This window comes from Neofelis nebulosa, chromosome 6 (genome assembly GCF_028018385.1).
Source record: "Neofelis nebulosa isolate mNeoNeb1 chromosome 6, mNeoNeb1.pri, whole genome shotgun sequence".
Classification (NCBI taxonomy): Eukaryota; Metazoa; Chordata; class Mammalia; order Carnivora; family Felidae; genus Neofelis; species Neofelis nebulosa.
The window spans coordinates 41,666,312-41,688,011 of NC_080787.1; the positions used below are offsets into that span (position 1 = coordinate 41,666,312).

General features: G+C 47.0%; 2 protein-coding genes across 6 annotated transcripts in view; one reads left to right on the top strand and one right to left on the bottom strand.

Annotated features, from left to right (window-relative positions):
* DAAM2 (dishevelled associated activator of morphogenesis 2) overlaps nt 1-21,700 on the top strand; it is a 119,019-nt gene that overhangs the window by 11,680 nt on the left and 85,639 nt on the right. The gene's annotated exons all lie outside the window — the stretch shown is intronic.
* On the bottom strand, nt 3,242-3,787 carry LOC131514163 (small ribosomal subunit protein eS24-like). The gene has a single exon (XM_058733828.1). It carries the CDS (start codon nt 3,738-3,740, stop codon nt 3,420-3,422), a length of 321 nt encoding a protein of 106 aa, XP_058589811.1. The 5' UTR covers nt 3,741-3,787; the 3' UTR covers nt 3,242-3,419.

The following is a 21,700-nucleotide window of genomic DNA, read 5'->3' on the forward strand; positions in this document are numbered from 1 at the left end:
GGGATCTGACGGTGAATAGTTTGGGCTTCAGTGCGAACACTGGACAGAGACATGGGCACCGATGCGGGGCCTGTCACCCTTGAGCCTGCGCCAGTTGCAGGGTGGTGGCTGTGAGGAGACACTCTGTAAAAAAGGAGCAGAAAGAAGCCAACTCAATGACCTTGAGAAGCCAAATTGTTTTCCTGCCCAGGGGCTGTTGGAAAAGGTCATAAATTTCCTGGAAGGCAAGGACGACCATGTAATTTACTGTCTAAACCAGGGCCTGTTCAAGAGTGAAAGGGTCACTGGAGGGGATGCTGGGGAAGCAGGCATCCATTGGCGCTGTCTGGGTAAATGTCCTGGGTCAACTGGGACATAGGTTCACCCTCTGGGAACCTGAGTGGGCATTGCTCTCCTGATCAGTGGGACCTACAGGTTCTCTTTAACTCTTTCAGAACATTGTGTGTCTGGAGATTGCCCCCATGCGATGTGCTTCTAGTCTCCTCTGTTGATGCTAAAACAGCACCTGGCTTTCTTCTCTTCTGCATACCATTCCTTGCTCAGACTAGGCTCTGACAAGGTGAATTTTTTGACAGATCTAGTTACCGCTGAGATGCCTGTGCTAACAGACTAGAAGCTCCCAGAAGGCTAAGGCTGTGCTTTAGTCACTGTGGTATTTGTGGCACCTAGCTGGGTGACGGGCACAGAGTTAGCACCCAGGGAATACTTGTTGAGGGTATATATCATTACTCCATGTGCTCATTCATTCTTTCATTCATTCACAGTTCATGGAACATCTTTTAAAAAAATCTTTGTTTATTTTGAGAGTGGGGAGGGGCAGAGAGAGAGAGAGAGAGAGAGAGAGAGAGAGAGAGAGAATCCCAAGGCTCAGCATGGAGCCTGACATGGGGCGGGATCTCACGACTGTGAGATCATGACCTGAGCCGAAATCCAGAGTCTGATGCTTAACCGACGGAGCCATCCAGGTGCCCTCTTCCCTCTTTTTTTTTGATCTGACCCCCTAGTCCACTAGTCCAGGAAGAGAAGTTAGTTGTGTGTACGGATGTGCATACAGGCAAAGAAGAAAAATAAAAGATACCAACTTAATCAGTAACAAAAGATGTTGCGTTGTGGGGAGTCTAGGTTTGAATGTCTAATCTATTCTGATAGCATCCACTAGTTAGCAGAACTTCCTTAGAGAAGGGATTTAGCAATTTGGCCTTTCTGAGCCTGGGGTTTTCATCATGTGTGAAATGAAAATGCCAGTAATACCTGTGGCATAGGAGTGAAGGGGGTCTGTGGCATAGGGGATACGACAAGTACAAAGCGCCTGGTGACTCATAGTTATCAGTGGTGGCGGTGGCTCAACAATCATCTGAGAAGCGCTGGTGTAAGTCACCGCGTGCTGAGGGGGTGCTGTGAGCAAGGTTTGCTCCCCCCCCCCCCCCCCGCCGCCGCCGCCGGGTCCTCCGTCTTTTCAAGTGAGGCAGACGGTGTGTGTACAGCAAGCCCATGTGACCTGGAGCTTTCGTTAATAAACAAGGATGGGATCAGCAAATTCTTCAAGGCCTTGGGGATTTGATGTGGGTGTCAGAGATAAGGACGCAAAGGGTAATTAATTTCTCATGAAGTGCACAGCTGCATTTTCACCAAGAACAACAGCGAGAAGCACTGACGCGCTTAGGTATGTCTAGCCAGGAGTGGCTTTGATGTAGCCTAGTGGCTCCTAGTGTAGATTCTGGGGTCAAATTGCTAGCGTCCAAATTTAAATTCCACCACTTCCAGAACTATATCCTCCCTGAGACTCAGCTTCCTCAAAACTGAGTAAAACGGGGACAGTCATAGTATTTACCCCAAAGAAGGACAAAATTAATACTCGTAAGGTACTTAGAATAGTTCCTGGAACACGGTGTGTACTCTGTCCCTCTTTATTATTGCTGTTTGCCAGATAATTTGCTTTCCATGGGAATACTAGGCACAGTGTGGTACCAATGCAGTCACAGAGGACGCGGGATTGTTTTGAGGTGGGGGACGTCAGGGAAGGCTTCATGGAGAAGAAGCATCCCAAGGTATTTTCTAGAGTTCTGTGCTCTGAGCAAGAGGGCTTATTTCCATGTTTACTCTGGTCTTCGGGCTTGGAAAAGATTTAGTGTGGAAGAAACGCTTTCCCTTAAGAAACATGATCAAATGCCTTCTGAAACTTTGAAGTTGAATAAGATACAGTCCCTGCCCTCCTGCATTTCCAAACTACTTCATCCGTCCTTGTGCCAGGGACAGGAGGTATTAAGAGGAGTCCTCAAAGTACTAACAGTGTTGTCAAGGAAAGATCCAGAAGCGAAGAGTACTATTCCATGACATCAATGCTATGAGAGGGAGGTGTTCAAAGTGGATTAACTCAGATTCCATTTAAGAGTGTTTGGGAATGTCAGGAAGTTGTGAAATCTCCTTCCAGGCCTCTGTTATTAGAGGAGTGATTTGATCTGTTGAGATGGTAAGTATGTGGTACTTCCTGCAGCAGAAAGAGGGACTGATGGTTCCTCTGGTTCCTTCAGTTCATTTGTGGTGTCCACCTAGTGTGCCTCTTACGGGCGAAGGGCACTGTGAAAGCATGCTAAACTTTTCCTGGACAACGTTGACAAGGTCGAAAAAGATGTATTCTCCAACTTGCCCAGGGATTACTGGAGTTCTGCTTCATGTGCTTTATCTCTGAAGTTAGGGCTCATTTGAAAAATCCCGGCCTCAAAGCCAGTATGCAAAAGGCAGTCTTCCCTCTGCCTACATCCACAGCTCCTCCTGCCGCTCCCGAGATTTCCAGTGAGGAAGTGATGAACTTCAACTTGTTCAAACTTTTATAAATTAAAAGAAAATTTTCTTTGGTGTTTCAAAGCATGCAAGTGTAATTCTAACAGTACAGTGATGCTATAGAATAATGAGCATAGGAAAAGATGTTCAACCTTGCTAGGAATCAAAGGCCTACCATATATTGAAATCACAGGGAGACATCATTTCACACTTACCAGATCCCCCCCTCCTCCGAATTATACTCTTCGTGTTGGATCTAGAACCAGAGATAACACCCATTCACTAATGGTGGGGGTTGCGTTGTTGTGTATACTTTGAAGAGCAAGTAGGTACTATCTAGTAAAATTAAAGATGCACTTGCCCTATGACCCAGAAGTTTCATTCTCAGGTAAATCTAGAGGAAGTCTAATACCTATGAAAAGGAGCTGTGTTCGGGAATATTCTCTACAGCATGTTTTTTTTTTTTTTAAGTTCTTAGTTTATTAATCCTCTCATGAAAAATCTGCACAATCACCAGATAGTTCCTGCAGCATCTTTACTCCTTCTGTTGTCCAATCTCCAGCTCACTTCTTTTTGCCAGCACCAACATTAGCTTTCGCAGTTCCCCTGACTTTCTTCATTCGGTTCTTGCATTCCTTTCACTGTTTTCTTGATGTCTTTTTCTTCTCATACAGGCCATGTCTTGCAAGTCTATGTTTGGGTTCATTTTTCTTTGCATAATCCAAGGAATCATAAATCATGCCAAAGCCAGTTGTCTTGCCACCTCCAAAATGGGTTCTGAATCCAAATACAAAGATGACATCTGGTGTGGTCTTGTACATTTTGGCTAGTTTTTCCCGAATTTCTGTCTTAGGTACTGTTGCCTTTCCAGGGTGAAGAACATCGATGACCATCTGTTTCCGCTGAAGTAGTCGGTTGGTCATGAACTTCCTGGTCTGGGTAGTTACTGTGTCATTCATGATGGCGGTCGAGCTTTAGGCAGCCAGGGAGGAAAAGAGCACAGCATGGTTTTTAAGAGTTAGAAAGCAACCCAAACTTCTGTCAACCAGAAGACCAGTTAAAGAGTTTGATATGTACATATAATGGAATACTATGCATTACAGTGAGAAGATGAACGGATGTGCTAGTGAGATATAATATTAAGTGGAAGTAATGTTGAATGCAAAAGCAAATTACGGAAGGATGTCATTCATATTGAATTTAATATCATACAAAATAATCTTTTACTTACAAATATTTACATGTATAACTAAGTATAAAAACATGTTTGGTGGGGTGCCTGGGTGGCTCAGTAGGTTAAGTGTCCCACTCTTGATTTCCACTTTGATCATGATCTCATGGTTTCTGGGATTGAGACCCGTGTTGGGCTCTGTGCTGACAGCGTAGAGCCTGCTTGGGATATTCTCATTCTCTCTCTCTCTCTCTCTCTCTGTCCCTGCCCCACTCATGCTCTCTCTTACTCTCAAAATAAATAAATAAACATTAAAAAAAAACCCACATGTTTGGAATAACCAGTAAATTCAGAAAAGTGGCTCCCTCCAGGGAAGTCAGACAGGAAGACCAGGGAGGGGTAAGAAGGGGCTCCATTTATATGTGGAATATTTTCTCTCTTACACTGAGTAATGGCTACACGAATGTTTATTACTATCTATATCTTTAGATAGCTAAAATATTTTTTAATTAAAAGGGTTAATTTTTTAAAATGGGCACAGACTCCCACCCTGTCTCCTCTGCCTGATGGCAAATAGACACGCTGAAGAGAGAATAGGAGGGTGCTTCCTGTTTGCTCCAGGTTCTTCTGGGAAATTTTACGTAGATGTGATCATCTTCAAAGGGGCTGTTCTCCGGACATCTACCCTGGGCCCTGTGGTAATCCCTGGTTTTGAGTTACAGATCATGACCTATTTTTTTTTTTTTTCTGATGTGTGGCTTTGTTGGGATCATATTTTGATATATTAGTAAAATGCAAAATGGGGTCATGCTAATAGAAACCAAACATCAACTCTCTGGCTGATTTTCCATATAGAAAATCGCTAGAGCCTTCTCTCATCCCACCCCTTCCTCGAGAGTTCCTGGGATTTCTTACATGTGCTGGCAAGTGGCCACAACTGTCATCCTGACATCCTTGTGATAAGGACATGGGACCAACAGTCTCTAGTATTTCTCATTGCCCCAGGGTGAAAGGATCTGTCTCTCTCATCATAGCTGCCTGGTTTCGGTGAAATTTGCCATCCCTCTGATTTTGGTTAAATACAGCCACTGCTCTGTTCCTCTTGCAAACATCCTTCCCCAAAGTGGGAAAGTGCCCACCGCCAGGAATTGCTTCCCTTTCTTTTACTGGACAATGAAGCCACACTGGCCTCTTCTCTGGGTGCTTTTTGAAACCCAGTTGATTCAGCTCTTTTATGTGCCTTGCTCTTTGTTCCAGCCCCCTCTCCCTTGGAATCTGGTCCGAGCCCAATCCAAGTGACACAGACTGTGTTGGCCTTGAGCGCCCTGTCCTGTATTGTGCAGCCCTCTGTCCTTGACCAGGTTCATGAACCTCGGTGCTCAGTTCTGCAACAGTGAGCCCCTCATCTGGCTGCTATGGTGCTTACTATGGACCTAAGGCTGGGGATGGCTTTCTTCCCTGCCTCTTGTTTATTTATACATCGTATAATTCACCTTAATTAAAAGGAAGAAAATCACACAAAATTGGGACTCTTGGGAGCAAGTCCTGGGTAGATGGTGGCTCTGAGAATGTACATGGGAGTCTGTATCAGTCGGGCTCTGGGCAGGAAACAGTTGGCACTCCCAAATTGGTTTAATTGATATGAATGTAATGAGAGGACTATCTTCAGAGAGAGAAGGTCCTAGAGGAGATGATGAGACACCCAGGGATGAGCAACAGCAGGAAGATGTTAACAGTCCTATGCCTGATGGGGCCAGGGGGAGAAATGTGTTATCAGAGCCCTGTGCCAGCTGAAGCTCAAGGGTTAGGGCCCCTTGACAGTTGTGGCCCTAGAGGAGCACCACCACTGACAGCAGAAAGGGAATACTGGAATAAGCACCCAAGGTCTCTCTCCTTCCACCCTCCAGTCCCCTGCAGTTGCTGTCCGTGGGTCAAATCCCACTGAGCACTGAAGCCCAGGAATCTGGGTGATGCATTCTGGAGAGGTGGGCCCCCTGGGCAGGAGGATGGCAGAGAAGGACAGGGAGTGGAGGTCAAGGGGAAAACCGAGAAGAGACAGAGCCTTGGATGTGTCGTGGGCATTCTTGTGTAACTAGACAGACCAGGAATGATGGGGAGTCCCCTGTGATCCAAGCTTTGGGGCAGTTTGGGCTGTTTTTGGACTGGTCGACTCCAGGAGGCTTATGTGGGTAAGCCAGGAAAGGGGTCTGGAAGGAAAGGAACTGATATTTGTGGTTATGGATCAGGTACTTTATTCTGTGCTGTAAAAAGGATGATGTTTTGAATGAGGCTTGAGGATTGGCTATTTATCATGTTCTGAATACTTTCCAGTCCAGAGAATGGAAGATGTGATTGAGCTTGGTGGTCTCAGGTGGCAGGCTGGGGACTTGAGACCTGGTGTGGACCCAATCCATACGACACACGATACTGGTCTTAAGCACCCTGACGGATGTGCATGTGGAACTGAGGATGCACTTAGCTGGAGCTAACCATCCCAGAGTTTGCCTCTTGGTTCCACCTCTACCTGCGCCATTCATTACCCTCACCCTCAGACTCACTTGAGTACATCTTACCTCCCATGAAGTCCATGATAAATGTCAGAGAGGCAGCTTTGACTGGGTGGCCCAGCATGGTGGAGACATGGTCTCAAAATTCTGTGGCAAAGTACAGAGAAAGGAGAAAAGAACATATCCGAGCCCATGGGGGTACAGGGCCTGCCCTTGAGAATTCCCAGTCCGGTCTGTCAATCAGGATGTATGCACCCAATTCACAGGGACACCTGCAGAAGTATCATGCAGAAGTTCGCAGTATATAAACAAAATGTGTACTTGGCAAAGGAAGGTGGAGGAACTGGAGTCACTGAAGTTGGTGGGCTTTGGGGGTCGAGAGTCTCTGTTCTGTCAGGTAGTAGCTGAGTGACTCCAGATAAACATTTGATATCTCTTGAGAGGCTTTAGGTTTTTCATCTGCAAAGTAGGCAAACTAAAGGTGTTTTTCTCACTAGGCAATTGTGACAGTTGCATGGGAGCATCCATGTGAAATACGGTGCCTGGTGTGTAATAAATGCTCAATAAATGCTGGCTGTCTCAACATCATTTATTATTATTATTATTATTATTATTATTATTATTATTCCTGGAGGCAAGTGCTAATCCCTGCTTGGAAAGAGGAATGAGTACTCAAAATTCTAAAAGACTTGTCCTCTCCTTGAGTCTTTTAGTTTATCTATTTCATTGCCCTTTTCCAACCAACTCCACAGGCCTCAATTCTTTGATGAGCACTTATGTCCCAGGGAGGGTGAACGCCAAGGCCACTGTGGGGCTGACCATCTACTTGGTCCCCTCCAGGTGGGGAATCATGAAATGTTCAGAAGGAAGGAAATCAGAAGAAGTCAGGTAGTCTAGCATTTCCCAAACTGCATTTGACAAAACACCAGATTCTCACACAGTGGCCCTAGGGAGAGAAGTTCTGTGATTCAAGAAATGCAAGCAGTGTTCCTGCGTTGTCCCTGCCCTCGCCCACACAGGGCCATGCATTCAGAGAAGCAGTGCAGCCAGAAGACAGGTTTCCCATTGTTTAAACTAGTAGTCTCTCAATTTATTTATCTGGAGAAGGCTTTTTCCCTGGGATACCCCATAGAACCGGTGTTTTGAAGCGTGTATCAGTTAGAATTTGTGTTCGACTACATGGGATGGAAAGCTGACTTAAGTGGCTCCATCAAGTAGGGTTCTTATTTTTCTTATACGAGTCCAGCATAGTCCAGAGTTGGCAGAGTGACACCACAGTGTCATCACAGACCCAGGCTCCCTCTGTGTCTCTACATCAGCCTTCTTTCGAATGAGACTTTTGTCTTTGTGCTCGTTGCCTCATGGTTACGAGATGGCTGCCTTGCTTCTAGCTTCACATCTGCATTCCAGGCAGGAAGAAAGAGAAAGACAAGGTACAAAAAGTGCATGCGAGCGAATGCCAAGCTCTCTTTAACAAGCTTTTCTGAAAGCTCCCTCCAGAAACTGGCCAAAACTCTGTGAAGTAGTGACCTCAAGCTGCAGTGGAGTCTGGGGGGAGCTGAACAATTTTTAATTGGGAATGCTGCTGCCTAAAAAAAAAGCAGGGGCCTACTAGTATGGGAGAAGGCGAGAAGAGGTATTAGGTGGGAAGTTCACATTGTGTGCTGCATTGGTCACACCTTTGCTCTCTCTTCCGCAGGATGATTCTTAAAAGCATCCCAAGCAAAAGAAAATAAAACCAGCCAACCAAATCAACCTTTGCAATCAATAGAAAATATGACTTCTAAGCAGCAAGGCCCTTGGGCTCACAGACCCTATATAGAAGATGCTGTTGATGTCCTTCACAGGTCTCCCAGCTGCTGTGGGAGCTCAGCTAATGGCTTGCACCTATGTGGGTTGCCCTTGACTTACTGAACCCCTTTGTGCAGTGGTTCCTACACAAGGAATTACACCCTGCTTGCCCTGCCCTTCCCCCGAATTCTGTGGCCAGTGACTACCAGGGAGAAAGGTACAAAAGCCCCATGCCCTTGCCCCCAGGTGGGGGGCAATGTGGCAGTGGGGTTCCCCTGCAGAGCTCCCCATAGGACAGAGATGAAGCTAGATCTCTCCAAAAACCACATTCGTGCCAGGTCATTCCTCTGCCCTCTTCTCTTTTCCTCCTTCCATTCCTGGTTTCTCCTAAGACCACAGCTTCAATATATGACATACATTACAAGTCTGTCTCAGGCCCTGCTTTTAGGAAACCCTACGCAAGGTGTCCTGGGTCAAGCAGGGTGCTCTTTACTTCCTTCTAAGCAATTCCACCTAACACCCTTTCCCTCAGTCCTGTTTGTGGCTTTGACTTGGTCTTGGGGTTGTGGGGACAGCTCCGTGTTCTACTCTGGTGTTGGCTGTTGGATAACTTTCTTCCAAGCCCTGTCGGATATATTTGGGGAGGCCTCAGTGCAAGACACTTAGCAAGGGGGAGTCTAATACTACATCTTCCCAAGACAGATCGTCTTAGAAACATTGATTTGTGTTCTTGAGCCCATGAACTGTTGGAAGGGACTTGTGTGTGTGTGTGTGTGTGTGTGTGTGTGTGTGTGTGTGATTTTCCATCTTGTGGCAATGGCAGCCGGGTATTTATAGCTGGATCTACGGGCCATTCTCACGTGGCTAAAGAAAATTAAAACCTCATGTGGATTTTGTTTTGTTTTCCCCCTCTGCCTTTGCCATTGCAGACTCTCCAGTTCTTAAACCCTTGTTGTTGTAACTAGAGCCGCACTGAGCATCGCTCTGATGGTGAGGTTATGTAAATTTACTATTTCAGGCAAAAATGCCTGTTCTCCAGTCAGTCAGGCCACAGGGTCCGAGGGGGGTTCTTTTGGGGAGAACTCGTGGGGACACTAAATGGCAGCCCTACCCATCACCGCTCTCTCTAGAAAGTCTCCCCAGATTAACCCTGTGGAATGTGGATTCCTTAGATCACCTCATGATCCCTCTGCATATATGAGTTCCTTTGAAAGAAAATTATTTTCTTTCCCCCTTGTTTTTCTGTATTCTTAAGTCTTTTATGTCTGTGTTTTGCCTTCTCAGTTAGACCGAGAACACCCTGGGGGCCTGGTCTGTTTGCCCAGGTTACTGGAGCTCTTGGCAGGGGGTGTGTGGGGAGGTGAGGGTAGGGGGGCAGGAACCTGGGCCAATGTGTTCTTCAGGACGCCTTAAGAATTCATGGAGTTCTCTAGACAGCAAGGTTGGGGTGGTTTGCCCAGTCTTTACTGAGGGGCCAGCGTGCTTCCTGACCACTTCAAGTTGAGGAGACAAGGGTCCCAGGCCTCCTGTGGACCCTCTACCATTTCATTCTGGTGATCTAGAACACACACATTCACACAGCTAGGGTGTGGAGTAGGGTGGCATGGCCCAAACCTGCCACAACACATGAAGACTCCTGAGGGGCGTGTGAAGGAAGGAACTTAAGTTTAGCTGCCATTATTCCAGGGAGCTGTGCCTTCTCACTGCCTGGCCATCCCCAGGGAAGCCAGCCCACTACACAAAGAGCTTTATGAACGTCTACTCTTTAAACTCATAAAATGATACCTACCATTTACTGAAGGCCCACTGTATGGGCCAGGCACTGGGCTCAGCACTCGCACACTTCAGCACAACCCTGTCTCACGGTAGACCTGCAAAGTGGCTGTTACCACATTTTACGGAAGAGAAAAACCAAGGTTCTGAGAGTTTAGGCGCCTTGCCTGAAGTCACATAGCTAGTCAAAAGCACAGAGGGTATTCCAGATAAGGTGTGCCTGAACGTAAGACCCAGGCTGTCTGTACTGCGTCCCGATAGATTGCAACCACCCCCGCTCTGTGATGAACTGAACAACCAACTACCTGACTTCCATTGTGGTATAGCTCATTGTGTTATAGAAATACTGTTCTGTGTCCCACACGGCCAGCTTGTCTGTGTCAGCCTTCTAGTCACAGAATAGAAGGTGACTTCTGATTTGGGTGTCAGTGGGTAGCTTCGGGAGTGGCTGCAGCGTGGATACTGTGGTCCTATATCTTAGTCCCGTGTCCTCCTCTCAGCTGCGAACACACCCACACCCTCTTTCCCTGCCTCACTGCTTCCCCCCATGCCTGTGAGTTCTAGAGGGTTTCCAAACCTAGGGTAGAGCCAGCAATTCATTAGTCTTTGTCCGGATTCCAAGAATCCCAAATATACAAGAATTCCTCATTGAGAAGTCCAGCATTCTTGGGGAAAGTGTGTGTCACCAAGAGAGAGCAAGACTCCTCACATTGAGAAATGGGATCCTAGTCCAGTCCGGGGAAGTAAGTTTGGGTTTCAGAGCCAGATGGAAGCTGGTTGGCTGTGACACCCCCCTCCCAGCTCCCTACCTCCGCCCCCCACAAGCCACAACTGAGGGACTTGCCTTCGTGGTTCATCTGAGGGCACTAACCGGATGACATTTTCCTCCAGATACAGAAGGAACGCAGAGGCAGATGGGGGTGTGTGAGTATGTGAATGTGTGTGTGCACACAAGTATGTGTGCGTGCACGTGTATATCCAGTTCTCCTCACCTGCAGGTTTCTTCCTGTGTTGTTCCTCACGGGATAAACCACTTGCTTCATGAAGAACCTTCTAGTGAGCTTGTTGGGGCTGGGAGTGGATCCCAGGACAGGGAATGGCAGGCAGTAAGTCCACTACTCTTCCATGGGAGGAAACATCTCCTTCCACTTTGGGAAAGCTCCATTGACCAGAGGTTCTTGGGCCACTGCGTAGGAAATCTGCTCAAGAATATTGAGCAAGAACCCTCTCAAGTGCAAATTGACAGGTAGAAATAGAAGATGAGAGCCAAGAGGCAGCATGTGAGCAGAAGGGACAGAATAGCAGTGGAGTGAGTTATAATTAAGAAAAATTTTGGAAGGATATGAAGGTAAAAAACAAAGCACCTTTCCCTCCTTGATTATAAAAGCATGCAGGTTCATTACAGAAAATGTAGAAAATACGTAAAGCAGGAAAACAAAAATAAAATTAGCCTCTAAATCCATCACTAGAAGGCTGAAAACCTCCTGGAAATGTCTGCCCCTCCACCCTTGTCCCCCAGTTTCCCACCTTGTCACAAACCACACTTGGGGAACTTGCCTTCTAGTTGAGTTAGCATTTTGGTAATTCACATGTCAGTCTTTCCTCTCTGCGTACAGCTTCAAGGCAAAGTTGTGTCCATATTGTGTGTGCGGACGTTAGGCAGTTTGGTATTTTTATTTCGTCCCCTTTCCTTAGTGTTACCAACTTTGTAAATGAAAGAAGTGTTGAGCGAGGCGTTAGACACAGTTTGATAGCAAGCTCAGAAGATGGGGAAGGGCCCTGAAACACCAGATGGTGCTCACTGGGATGGGAGATCTTTTAAACAATGGACGGTGAGGGGGCTCCGAAGTTCAACCTCCCAGCTCCTGCAGGAGCAATGAGCAGCCCAGAGCACGTCTACCTTTGACTGTGGCTGGATTCCCTGGCCACTGATAGAGCTCTAATTGAGGTTTGGTGTAGAGCAAACACTGTAACAAGCATGTTATGTACAATCGGTGTTTGCGACTCTGAATTTTAGGTGATTAGTTGCTCTGTTTTACAGATTTGGAAACTAAGGCTTAGAATGGTTAAGAACCTTAAGGAGTGTCCATACCACACAGCCTTACAGCTAGAATTTGAACTTATTCATCTTTCTTCTAACCCCTGTTCTGCACGGCTTCCCATTCCATGAAAGAGGGTGTCTGCTGGTTACAATTTGCTGCTCAGACTTAATGGATGGACTCACCAAACAACAAAGGGGGCACCCTCCCAGCAGTTATGGGGAACACAGGTAATTGAAATTGATCGAGTTTGCCCTAGGGAGGGACTTCAAATGCTTGAGCCCTGCTATCTGGAGTGCTTATCAAATCAATAATCCTACTGTTCCTTCTTCTGTCTTCTTGGCTCTTCCTCCAGGAAGTCTTACAGGTTGAAATCTAGTTGACACTCACTCTTCCCTTCCCGCCATTCTCTTCAGTATTAGCCTTCTCCAATTCACAGCTACATTGTGACCAGGCGCCGCTTTGTCTTTGAGATGCAGCCTCAATTAGCCAAATCCAGCCTCCGCAAGTGGAGGAAGCCCCATATCCTTCCAAGGGAACAGAGGTTCTCAAGGAGGGGTCCTTGGGCCAGCAGAATCAGCATCACCTGGAACTTGTTAGGAATGCAAATCCTTGGGCCCGGCCCCAGACCCGCTAAATCAAACTCTGGGAGGTGTAGCACAGCTGTTGGTGTTTTATCAAGATTGCCAGATGATCCTGGCCACACTCAAGTCTGAGAACTGCTGGTCTAGAGATTCCAAAGTGAGAGGTCGTGGCTCATACATTTCCTGTCACCTCTAGTTCTGAGTCCCTATTCCCATCTAATTAGTTCCGATTATTAGCTACTGCGGGTCACAAGCAGAGCACCCCAGAAGTGAAGAACACGGAGTCTGGAGCCAGACCACTTGCTTCTGAGTTCCGTCTCTACTGCTGTCATCGTGCATCTCTGAGTGAGTGGCTTAAATTCCCTGTGCCTCAGACTTCTTACCCCTAATGTGGGGTAACAGCAGTGTCCCCCATTGGGCAGCTGTGGCATCTGGTGAGACTGCATGTCATGTACTCCCAACACTGCCTGGTACATAGTAGACCTGAAGCAGATGTTAACTAGACCAACGGCATTCACATCACAACACAAACAATCTGAAATTGAAGATTAGACAGCCCTTGTTCTGAAAGAGGTTGATTGCTTGGCCAGAAGTCCTGCTGTTTGACCTTCCTTCTCTCTTCCCTCTTGGTGCTCACAGCAACTCACCCTGTCTGTGATGCTGACTAGTTCAGCTGTCTTTATTCTCCAGCCTCACCCCTAATCTTTGCTCCTTATCTCACTTTGCAGATCTCAGGACAACTTCTAAATAATGGAGCTGCTACTCCAGGAGAGTAGCAGAGGAGGGGAGAGATAGCGTGGAAGTTACTTCCCTACCAGTGTGCACTGTGCTACCTTCCAGATTGCTTCTGTGGTACAGTCAATTTTGGTTTATATATGTATATGAATGTAGATATGGATATGAATATGTATATGTATATTGTCTTTTCCCCACATTGGAGTATTTCACTCTGGAGCATTTCTTTCTCTCTTTGTTCTAAACCTTCACACCCTAATAACTAGGGACTTGGTCTGGGTCAGGGTTTGTTAACCTTCGTATTAGCCTGAATCATTCTTTGTTGGGGGTGGGGGGCTGTCCTGGGCGTTATAGGATATTGAGCGGCACACCTGGTCTCCACCCATTTGATGCCAGTAGTATTGCCTGATCCTGACAACCAAAAAGCTCTCCGGACGTTGCCAAATGTCCCTGTAAACTGTCCCAGTGGAGAGCCCCTGGAATAAGTTAAATTCTTCCTATACTAGTTTAAGTTTGTTATATCTTATTGTGTCCTAGAATTTATCTCTGTAGTGTATTTAAGGTTAGGAAACTGGGTTTATTCATTGAGAAGAAAGATGCAGGATCCCAGGAGCCTCTAGGTCACCCTTGATTCCTAAGGAGAATCACCAGCACTCTGTCATGGCATTTCCTCAAAGGTTCCACACTTAACCCACCTGCATTGAGCCAAGGACATCCCACTCCCTTCTAATACCTTCTCTAATGCACTTGACTCTCCCCGTACAGCAGGAAACCTCACAGGAACCAGGGGATGGCCTTTGGGTTTTGGCTTATAAATACTCATGGTCTCATTTTTCTTACTGAGAAAAGATTTTTTTTTTTTTTTTTTTTAAATCGTGTTTAACATTCTTGTTGCCATAGTGGAAACTTTTGTTCCTTGGAGAATTTCCCATTCCAGGCCCAGGGTCAGATTCCTCAGCGGAACTCTGAACATTTTCTAGGGAAGTTTCTTTCACCAGTGAGATTGTACCTTTGATGCGTTTATACAACTGTGTTTGGATTGTGTGGTAAGACGTCCCAGGATCCCAAGATAGACTAAAGGAAGCAGGGGAGGAGCCATGTGTTCTGGGACTCAGTGGCCAGCCAGGATCAAAATCCTTTTATGGTTCCATTACTTTTTCAGATTTCTTTCCTCACACACCAGAACCTCAGATCTAAGACAAACAGCCAGTGCTTCAGTCAGTATAAGTTAAATTATGCTGTGGTAACACATAGTTCCCAAGTTTCAGTGACTTAAAACAAGGGAGGTTTATTTCTTACTCATGCTACTGTTTGTTGTGGGTTAATGCAGACCTCTACTCATTATAGTCACTCAGGAACCCAGGCTGGCAGAACAGGCACCTCATTAAATGTTGATGATCGCAGTGCTGACCAGAAAGGGGGTTGTGTCTAGAACAATTCAATGTTCTAGACCACTAATTACACTTCTATTAGGGTTCTCCCGAGACAGAACCAACAGGATATATGTATGTATGTATGTATTATCGATCTATCTATCATCTGTCTAGTTATCTATCTACCTACCTACTTATCCATCCTCTATCTTTCTACTTATCTATCTGCCTGCCTGTATACCTACCTACCTTCTTATCTATCTACCTACCTACCTACCTACTCACCTACCTACTTATTTATGTATCTATCCATCTATCTACTTTACCTATCTACTTTGTCTATCTATCTATCTATCGATCTATCCATCCATCTATCCATCCATCCATCCATCCATCCAATCTAACCTATTTACCTATCTATCCACCTATCTACTTATCATCTATCTTTCTACTTACCATCTGTCTATCCATCTGTCTACTTATCTATCTACTTATCTGTTCTATCTACTTACCTATCTACCTGTCTATCTATTCTATCTACTTTATCTGTCTGTCTATCTAGATTTGTTTTAAGGAATTAGCTCATTTGGTTGTGGGACTGGCAAGTCCAAAATCTGCAGGGCAGCCCTGCAGGCTGGAGACCCAGGGAAGAGTAGATGTTGCAGCTCAAGTTCAAAGTCTGTCTGGAGGCAGAATTTCCTCTTCCTTGGGGATGCCAGTCTTTTCTTTAAGGCTTTCAAATGATTAGATGCATCCCACCCACATGATGGTGGGTAATCTGCTTTACCCCAAGTCTACTAATTTAAATGATTATCTCATCTAAAAAATACCCTCACAGTGAAATCAAGTTTGACCAAATATCTGATACCATGGTCTAACCAACTTGACACATAAAATTAACCATCACAACACTCAGCTTCTACTTGGAGCTCATGGGCCAGACTTAGACCTGTGGCTCCACTCAAGTACAAGTGGCCAGGAAGTACAATCTGTTTTGTGCCTGGAGTGAGGGGTGGGGACCAGTGGTATTTGACTAAGTACCAATAGCTGTCACAACTGTAAACAGTGTTACCTGCAGATGAAATAAAGCATCATTCGTGGTATCCCTACTTCAATGCATTCTGCTAAGTCAATGCAGACATAGTTTTAGACTTAGACCCACATGCCCCCTTTGCTCATAAGGGAGGTTATGGAGATGGGTGGGTTAAGACATGGCCAGGTGTCCAGAGGTACTAAATTTTAAGATGGTTACTGAACACTTTCCTCTGTGTTTCCTTTATTAAGTGTTTTCTGTGTGTGCCGTTGCATCCAAGAATCATTTGTGTGGTGTGTGCTTGAAGAACATCCTGCAAAATAATTTGGCCTCTGTGGCTTCCTTTTAGTATGAAGTTGTGTTTTCCTTGGTTGGATCAGAAAGGGCTCAGATGTCAGCCCTCACTTTGCCACCATCTCTCTCTGTGCCTCTGACAAGTCCCTCCCCAGTCTGTGCCCGATTTTCCTGGCTGTCTGGAAGGGGGTTGGGCAAGGGGATCTCTAAGTTTCCTTCTGGCTTTAACATTCTGTGCACACCCTCTCCCAGGGATCCCAGTTGGTGGACTGGCTACCTGGCTGGGTACAGGAGGGCTGCATGTCAGAGTTTTCTTCCATAAAACTGTCAAGATCATTCTTGGTTCTCACTTGAAGCTATGGCCTCATTAGTGCCCTGGCCATGCTGCATTCACTTACCTGGAGAGAATGCATGCTACACACCAGCTGGGAAGCATCATCTCCAGGCCCATGGCCCTCTGGTGTCCCCCTGCCTGGCTGGTGGGGGAGCCTAGGACAAGGAGATGTTGGGATGGAGTACTGGTAAGCTTGCAGAGGGCAGGGCCGGGAGATGGATACAGTCTGGCTGAGCTGAAAGTGAGGCTGAGGGGCCAGGCCAGCCCCTCAAGGCCATTCGGGCAAACCTAACCTCCAAAAGGCAGAGTGTCAAGGACCTCAAGCACTGCACGCTTCCTTCAGTGACCACATTTGACACTTCTAATACCCATCCCAACCAATTGTTTTGAAGCCAAATGAAATATGTTGGAGGAAGCACCTGGGAAACTGTACATGCCCTTCAAACAAACTAATTATTATTATCAGGTACTGCCTTATTCCACAGATATTTTAGAGCTAGGTTCTAGGGAAAGAAAAGTGAACAAAGACACTAACTTAGTTGAATACAGCGTGGTGCCAGCTCTAATAGCATGTTCCGCAGGAGCAAAGCTTGTGAGAGCTCAGAGAAAGATGCAGTCAGTTCTGCTTGTGGGGGTGGAAGGCTCCATAGGAGCGGTGACAAGTGAGCTGGGTCTTGAAGGGTGTCAAAGACTTTATTGGAAAATGAAAAGGAAGTGCTAATCAGAAGGCATTGCATGAGCAAGTCTCAGAGTACTGGATAGGCTTCAGGAAAGCCCTAGAATTCTGGCCTGGCTGCTGGGTGGGGTGGGTGGGACAAAGTGAGGGAAAGCTGAAGAGGGGTGGGGGTGGGGGTGGTGATCAAATGAGGAAAGGTCTGGAATAACATGTGAGGTGTTGGTTCTTAACTGAGTTTTGTAAATTACCAGGTTTGAAGAAAAAAACCCACTTTTTATTTTTAGTTTTGGCTGAAAGAAAAAGCTATTGCTTTATTTATATCAAAAACCAGCCTATAGATTTGTAATGGGCAAAACTGAACTTCGATTTACTCACGGCATTGCTGCACCATCCTGTTAATTTTGCTGTTCTCCCTTCTTCTAGAATCCATGTAGAATACTTAAGTCATCCTGCTCTGTAGAGTCTTGGTCATTTGAAATATTTGAGCAGGAGGTAGGAGGTGGAATCTTTGTTTTCTGTTTATAAAAGGAATATTGCAGAAAGTGTGGAAAATAAAGAAACCCATAAAGGCAAGAACAAGCACAGTGATACCACCCTCCAGACAAATTTGAGGTTACTGTTTGGGTAATTCCTTCCAGGGAGCATTTAGAAGGCAGACACCTTGTCTTTCATGATGCCTTTTCTGTGGCATGAACCTGACTCTGGCAGGTGCTCCACCTGCAATTGATTGTTGTAGTGGTGCTCCCATAGTTCCTTCTAGAGAAAGCTTGGTGATTGAGTGCTGGTAGAACCACTTAAGTTCAAAGCCTGATGTTTCCATTCATTACCTGTGAGACCTCAGTGACTTAGTCTCTCTAGGTCCCGGTTTCCTCCGGGAAATGGGAGGAATGTAAATGGGAACGATATGTAAATGTAAATGGGACCGATAACAATACCTACATCCTAAAGTTTGGGGACCAGAGTTCCTTTGGGCAAAGCACTTAGGCAAATGCCTTGCACATAGTGACTATTATTTGTTATTGGTTATTACACTGTTCTGTGGGTGAGTTCAGCCCTGAGGGAGGACCTTTTTGGGGGAAGCCTTACCCTGGAGAAGGGTCTTTCTGCCTCGGTGTCCCACACATCAGGAGAGGGGACAAACCTGTCAAGTCGTCAGGATTATGCAGGCACCAAGCCAGGATCCTGGTGCTTGTTCACAGCTTTTCCCTGGAGAAAGCTGGCTGGTCCTTGCTCACTCCTTCCTGTCTAGCTTTTCCCTACAGGCTCTCAGGGGCAGGCTGTCCCTTTAAGAAAGGCAGCCACAAAGTGTGGGGCCCTGCCTCCCCTGCTGGGTGCCTTGCTGGGCTGCAGCTGGGACCCTCCTGGGTTGGATTTGAGTGCTGGACCCTCTGGAGGAGGGAGACTGCTTTGAATCAAGTGCACATCCCCCAGGAATCCATGCCGGAGAAAGGACTCTCTGTCATCAGCCCCCCATTGTGGCCCCTGCCTCCCACCCCCCAGCCCTGGCTCTGGGACATACAAGAATCATTCTTAAGGACTGAGCTCAGGATCCCTAAAAAGAAAGTTGGAAAAATAGCTGGATAAACTTGGTAAGTGAAAGAAACCCACGTTTCATCCTCCTCGTCTTTGCGGACTGCTGATTTGGGGTTGAATTTGGTGATTGTTGCCGGATGGAATCTGATGGGCAAATGTGGGAAGGAGGAGGCAGAAGTGGGGCTGGGATTCCCGGTGGGTAGTGAGTCTTGGATGGGGGATGGCCTCCAGCCTCTCCTCCCACTGTTTGCCACCCTTGAGGTGAGGAACTGAGGGTTGACATCTAGAAGTATCTGGAGCCTGGTCCGGAGAGGGGTGGGTTGGGGTAGTGAAGATCAGGAAGGGGCTGATGTCAGACTTCTCTCTCATTTGGGGAAAACAAAGCGTGGCCAGCCAAGGCTGTATGCAAAGATGCCTGAGGGCAAATGGTACTTGCAGCCTGAGGGTGAATGGAGTGAGTGACCCTGGGATTCTATCTCAGCAGGAGATTCAGGCCAATTCCTCTTCCTCCTGGGCTGAGGGGACACACCAGGCCCTGGGCTTGTTCTCCAGGCCCCAAAGAGGTCTGTGTTGGCCCCTTGGACTGGGGCAGCTGTTGTGAGCAGCAGCAGGCAGTGCCGTAGTGGGAGGAGGCAGGTCTGCCAAGGGCAGGGAAGAATGGAGGCCTGTTGTTCTGGAGCCTGGGAACGCCACCCTGGGGGGAGGCTCACGCGGCCCCGGGCTTAGTGCAAGAAGGAATGTGAGGAGAGGTCTGTGCAGTGGGCAGAATGGGTCTGAACTGGCACCCCACCTCTGCAGAGCAAATGACGCCCCAGCCTCGGCATGGGCACAGGTGAGCTCCCTGGCCTTGAATATCAGGTGCAGTTTGGCAAACTGGGGTCTGTGCCCAAGGGTGGCCTCCCAGGGAAGAGGCAGGATATAGTAGCAGCCTCAGTCCCCACACTTCCCCGGGGCCATGAGTGAGTTCTGGATGCCAGAAGCTCTCTGCTGAAGTCTGCTCCAACGGCTCCTTCCTGCTCCTCGGCTTGTGCCAGGCTCTAACTGGGGGGTTATTGATACAAAAATGGAATGACGGAATTGGGAGCCTGTGAGGATCGGGAAAGATGTTTTAAATATGGGATTAAAGCCGCTTTTGAAGAGTAACAAAAACAGTTGCCATTTATTCTGTATCTTGAATGTGCCAATCACTGTGCCAAGGGCTTTATGGGGACCATCTTGTGTGGTTCTTGCTGTAATATTTTGAGTCGTGAACATAGGCATACCACATTTTATTGCCCCTTGCAGATAATTGCATTTTTCTTTTTTAACAAATGGAAGGTTCATGGCCATCCTGCGCAGAGCAGATCTATCAGTGCCATTTTCCCAGCAGCATTTGTTCGCTTCGTGTCTCTGTGTCACGTTTGAAAAAATTACACATTTAATTGTCAACAATGCTTCAGACTTTTATGATTATGTTTGTCATGGTGATCTGCAGGCGGTTATTATGATTCCCTGAAAGCTCAGATGATGGGTGGCAGTTTTTAGCAATAAAATATTTTTTAATTAAGGTGTGTACATTGTTTTTTTAGACATAATGCTATGGTACATTTAATGGACTACAGTGTAGTGTAAACATAGCTTTCATAGGCACTGGGAAACCAAGAAACTCATTTGACTCGCTGTATTGTGGTATTTGCTTTGCTGCAGTGGTCTGGTACCCAACCTGCAATACTCTGAGGTATGCCTGTAATTTGGGAGATTTTTACAAATGAGGAAACTGAGGCTCAGAGAGGTGCAGGACCTTGCCTGAGGACACAGGGCTGTAAACTGTGGAACCAGGACTTGAACGTCTTGATTCGATTTAATTCATTCATTCACTCCATTCATTCATTCATTCATTCATTCGTGTGTTTTGCTCAACCAAGTTGAGCTAATTGCCTCCTATTTGCCAATTCTTCTGGTGGGACATAAGACTGGGAAAGGTGCCGGCCAACATCACTGCACAGCCTGGGTCCTCAGCCCCTGCAGAGTCTTTCAGATGGGCCCAGAGACCCTTGACGGGAGAGTGTTGAGAACACTATTTGAGAAACTTCTTGTTCTTAAGAATGGTTCCCTTTTGTTTCCATTTGAATGATAACCTGAAAGCTGAATGCATTCATTCTGAATTGTCTGAATGGCTATCCCATAACCTACGACTGGCCTGAGAGTTTAGTCCTGAGTTTATGTTTCTGTGCAAGTTGGCACAAAGCGGTTTCCTCAAATGATAGTGTTTAACTTTTAATGCTTTGTTTCTGAAGCTGGGCTCTGCATGGTGAGCTTGGAAGGCCCAAAGTACCAAAGATGAAGAAAGGCTACATTGATCTAGAGTGAAAAGGAAGAGGTGCAGGGAGGGTGACCCAGGAGGAGATGGTTCAGCCATCCCCCTCTTTTCCGGGCAGAGTGAGCCAGACTCTGCCACAGGCAGAGCAGAGTAGGGGTGCCGATCTTCCAGCCCCCCCCCCCGATGTACAGGATCATTGAGGCCCCAGTGCAGAGACTCAGGATGTGCAAGTCAGGAAAGAGGAAAGACCCTGAATTAGGAGCTGGGACCCCCACTTCCAACACAGTGTCTCTGACCCGAAGCTCAAGGATGCTCCTCTGTCAGCCTCTGCAGATGGGACAGGCGCCAAGGCTGAGAAGGGTGAGTGTGGCACCTCCTGGGGGCCACCGTGTGATCTCCTCTCACAGAGGGGTATTCTCTGGTCTTTCCAGAATTTCAGACCTTTCCCAGGGTCCAGCTGTTAGGTGAGAAAGCTGAAGCAGGGTCCCTGTGACTCAGGGCTTGCTACCCCGACAGCCCACAGGCACACGCTGCTGGCCTGGTGCCTTGGCTCCTGGACGGGGCTGGGTGACGAGCACACTCTGAGGATCACACGTCCCACCAGTGCAGGTAGCTGGGGACAAGAGACCCAGGGACCAGACCTCTTCTTCTTCCATTTCCTCTTCCTCCTGCTGCTGCTGAGGTTTGGGGTCTTGCCGTGAGGCAGCCTGCGGTCACACCTACTTTGGATGAGTGACGCCACTGTGAATCTTCCCTCCCTTGGACCCTGAGCGGCCA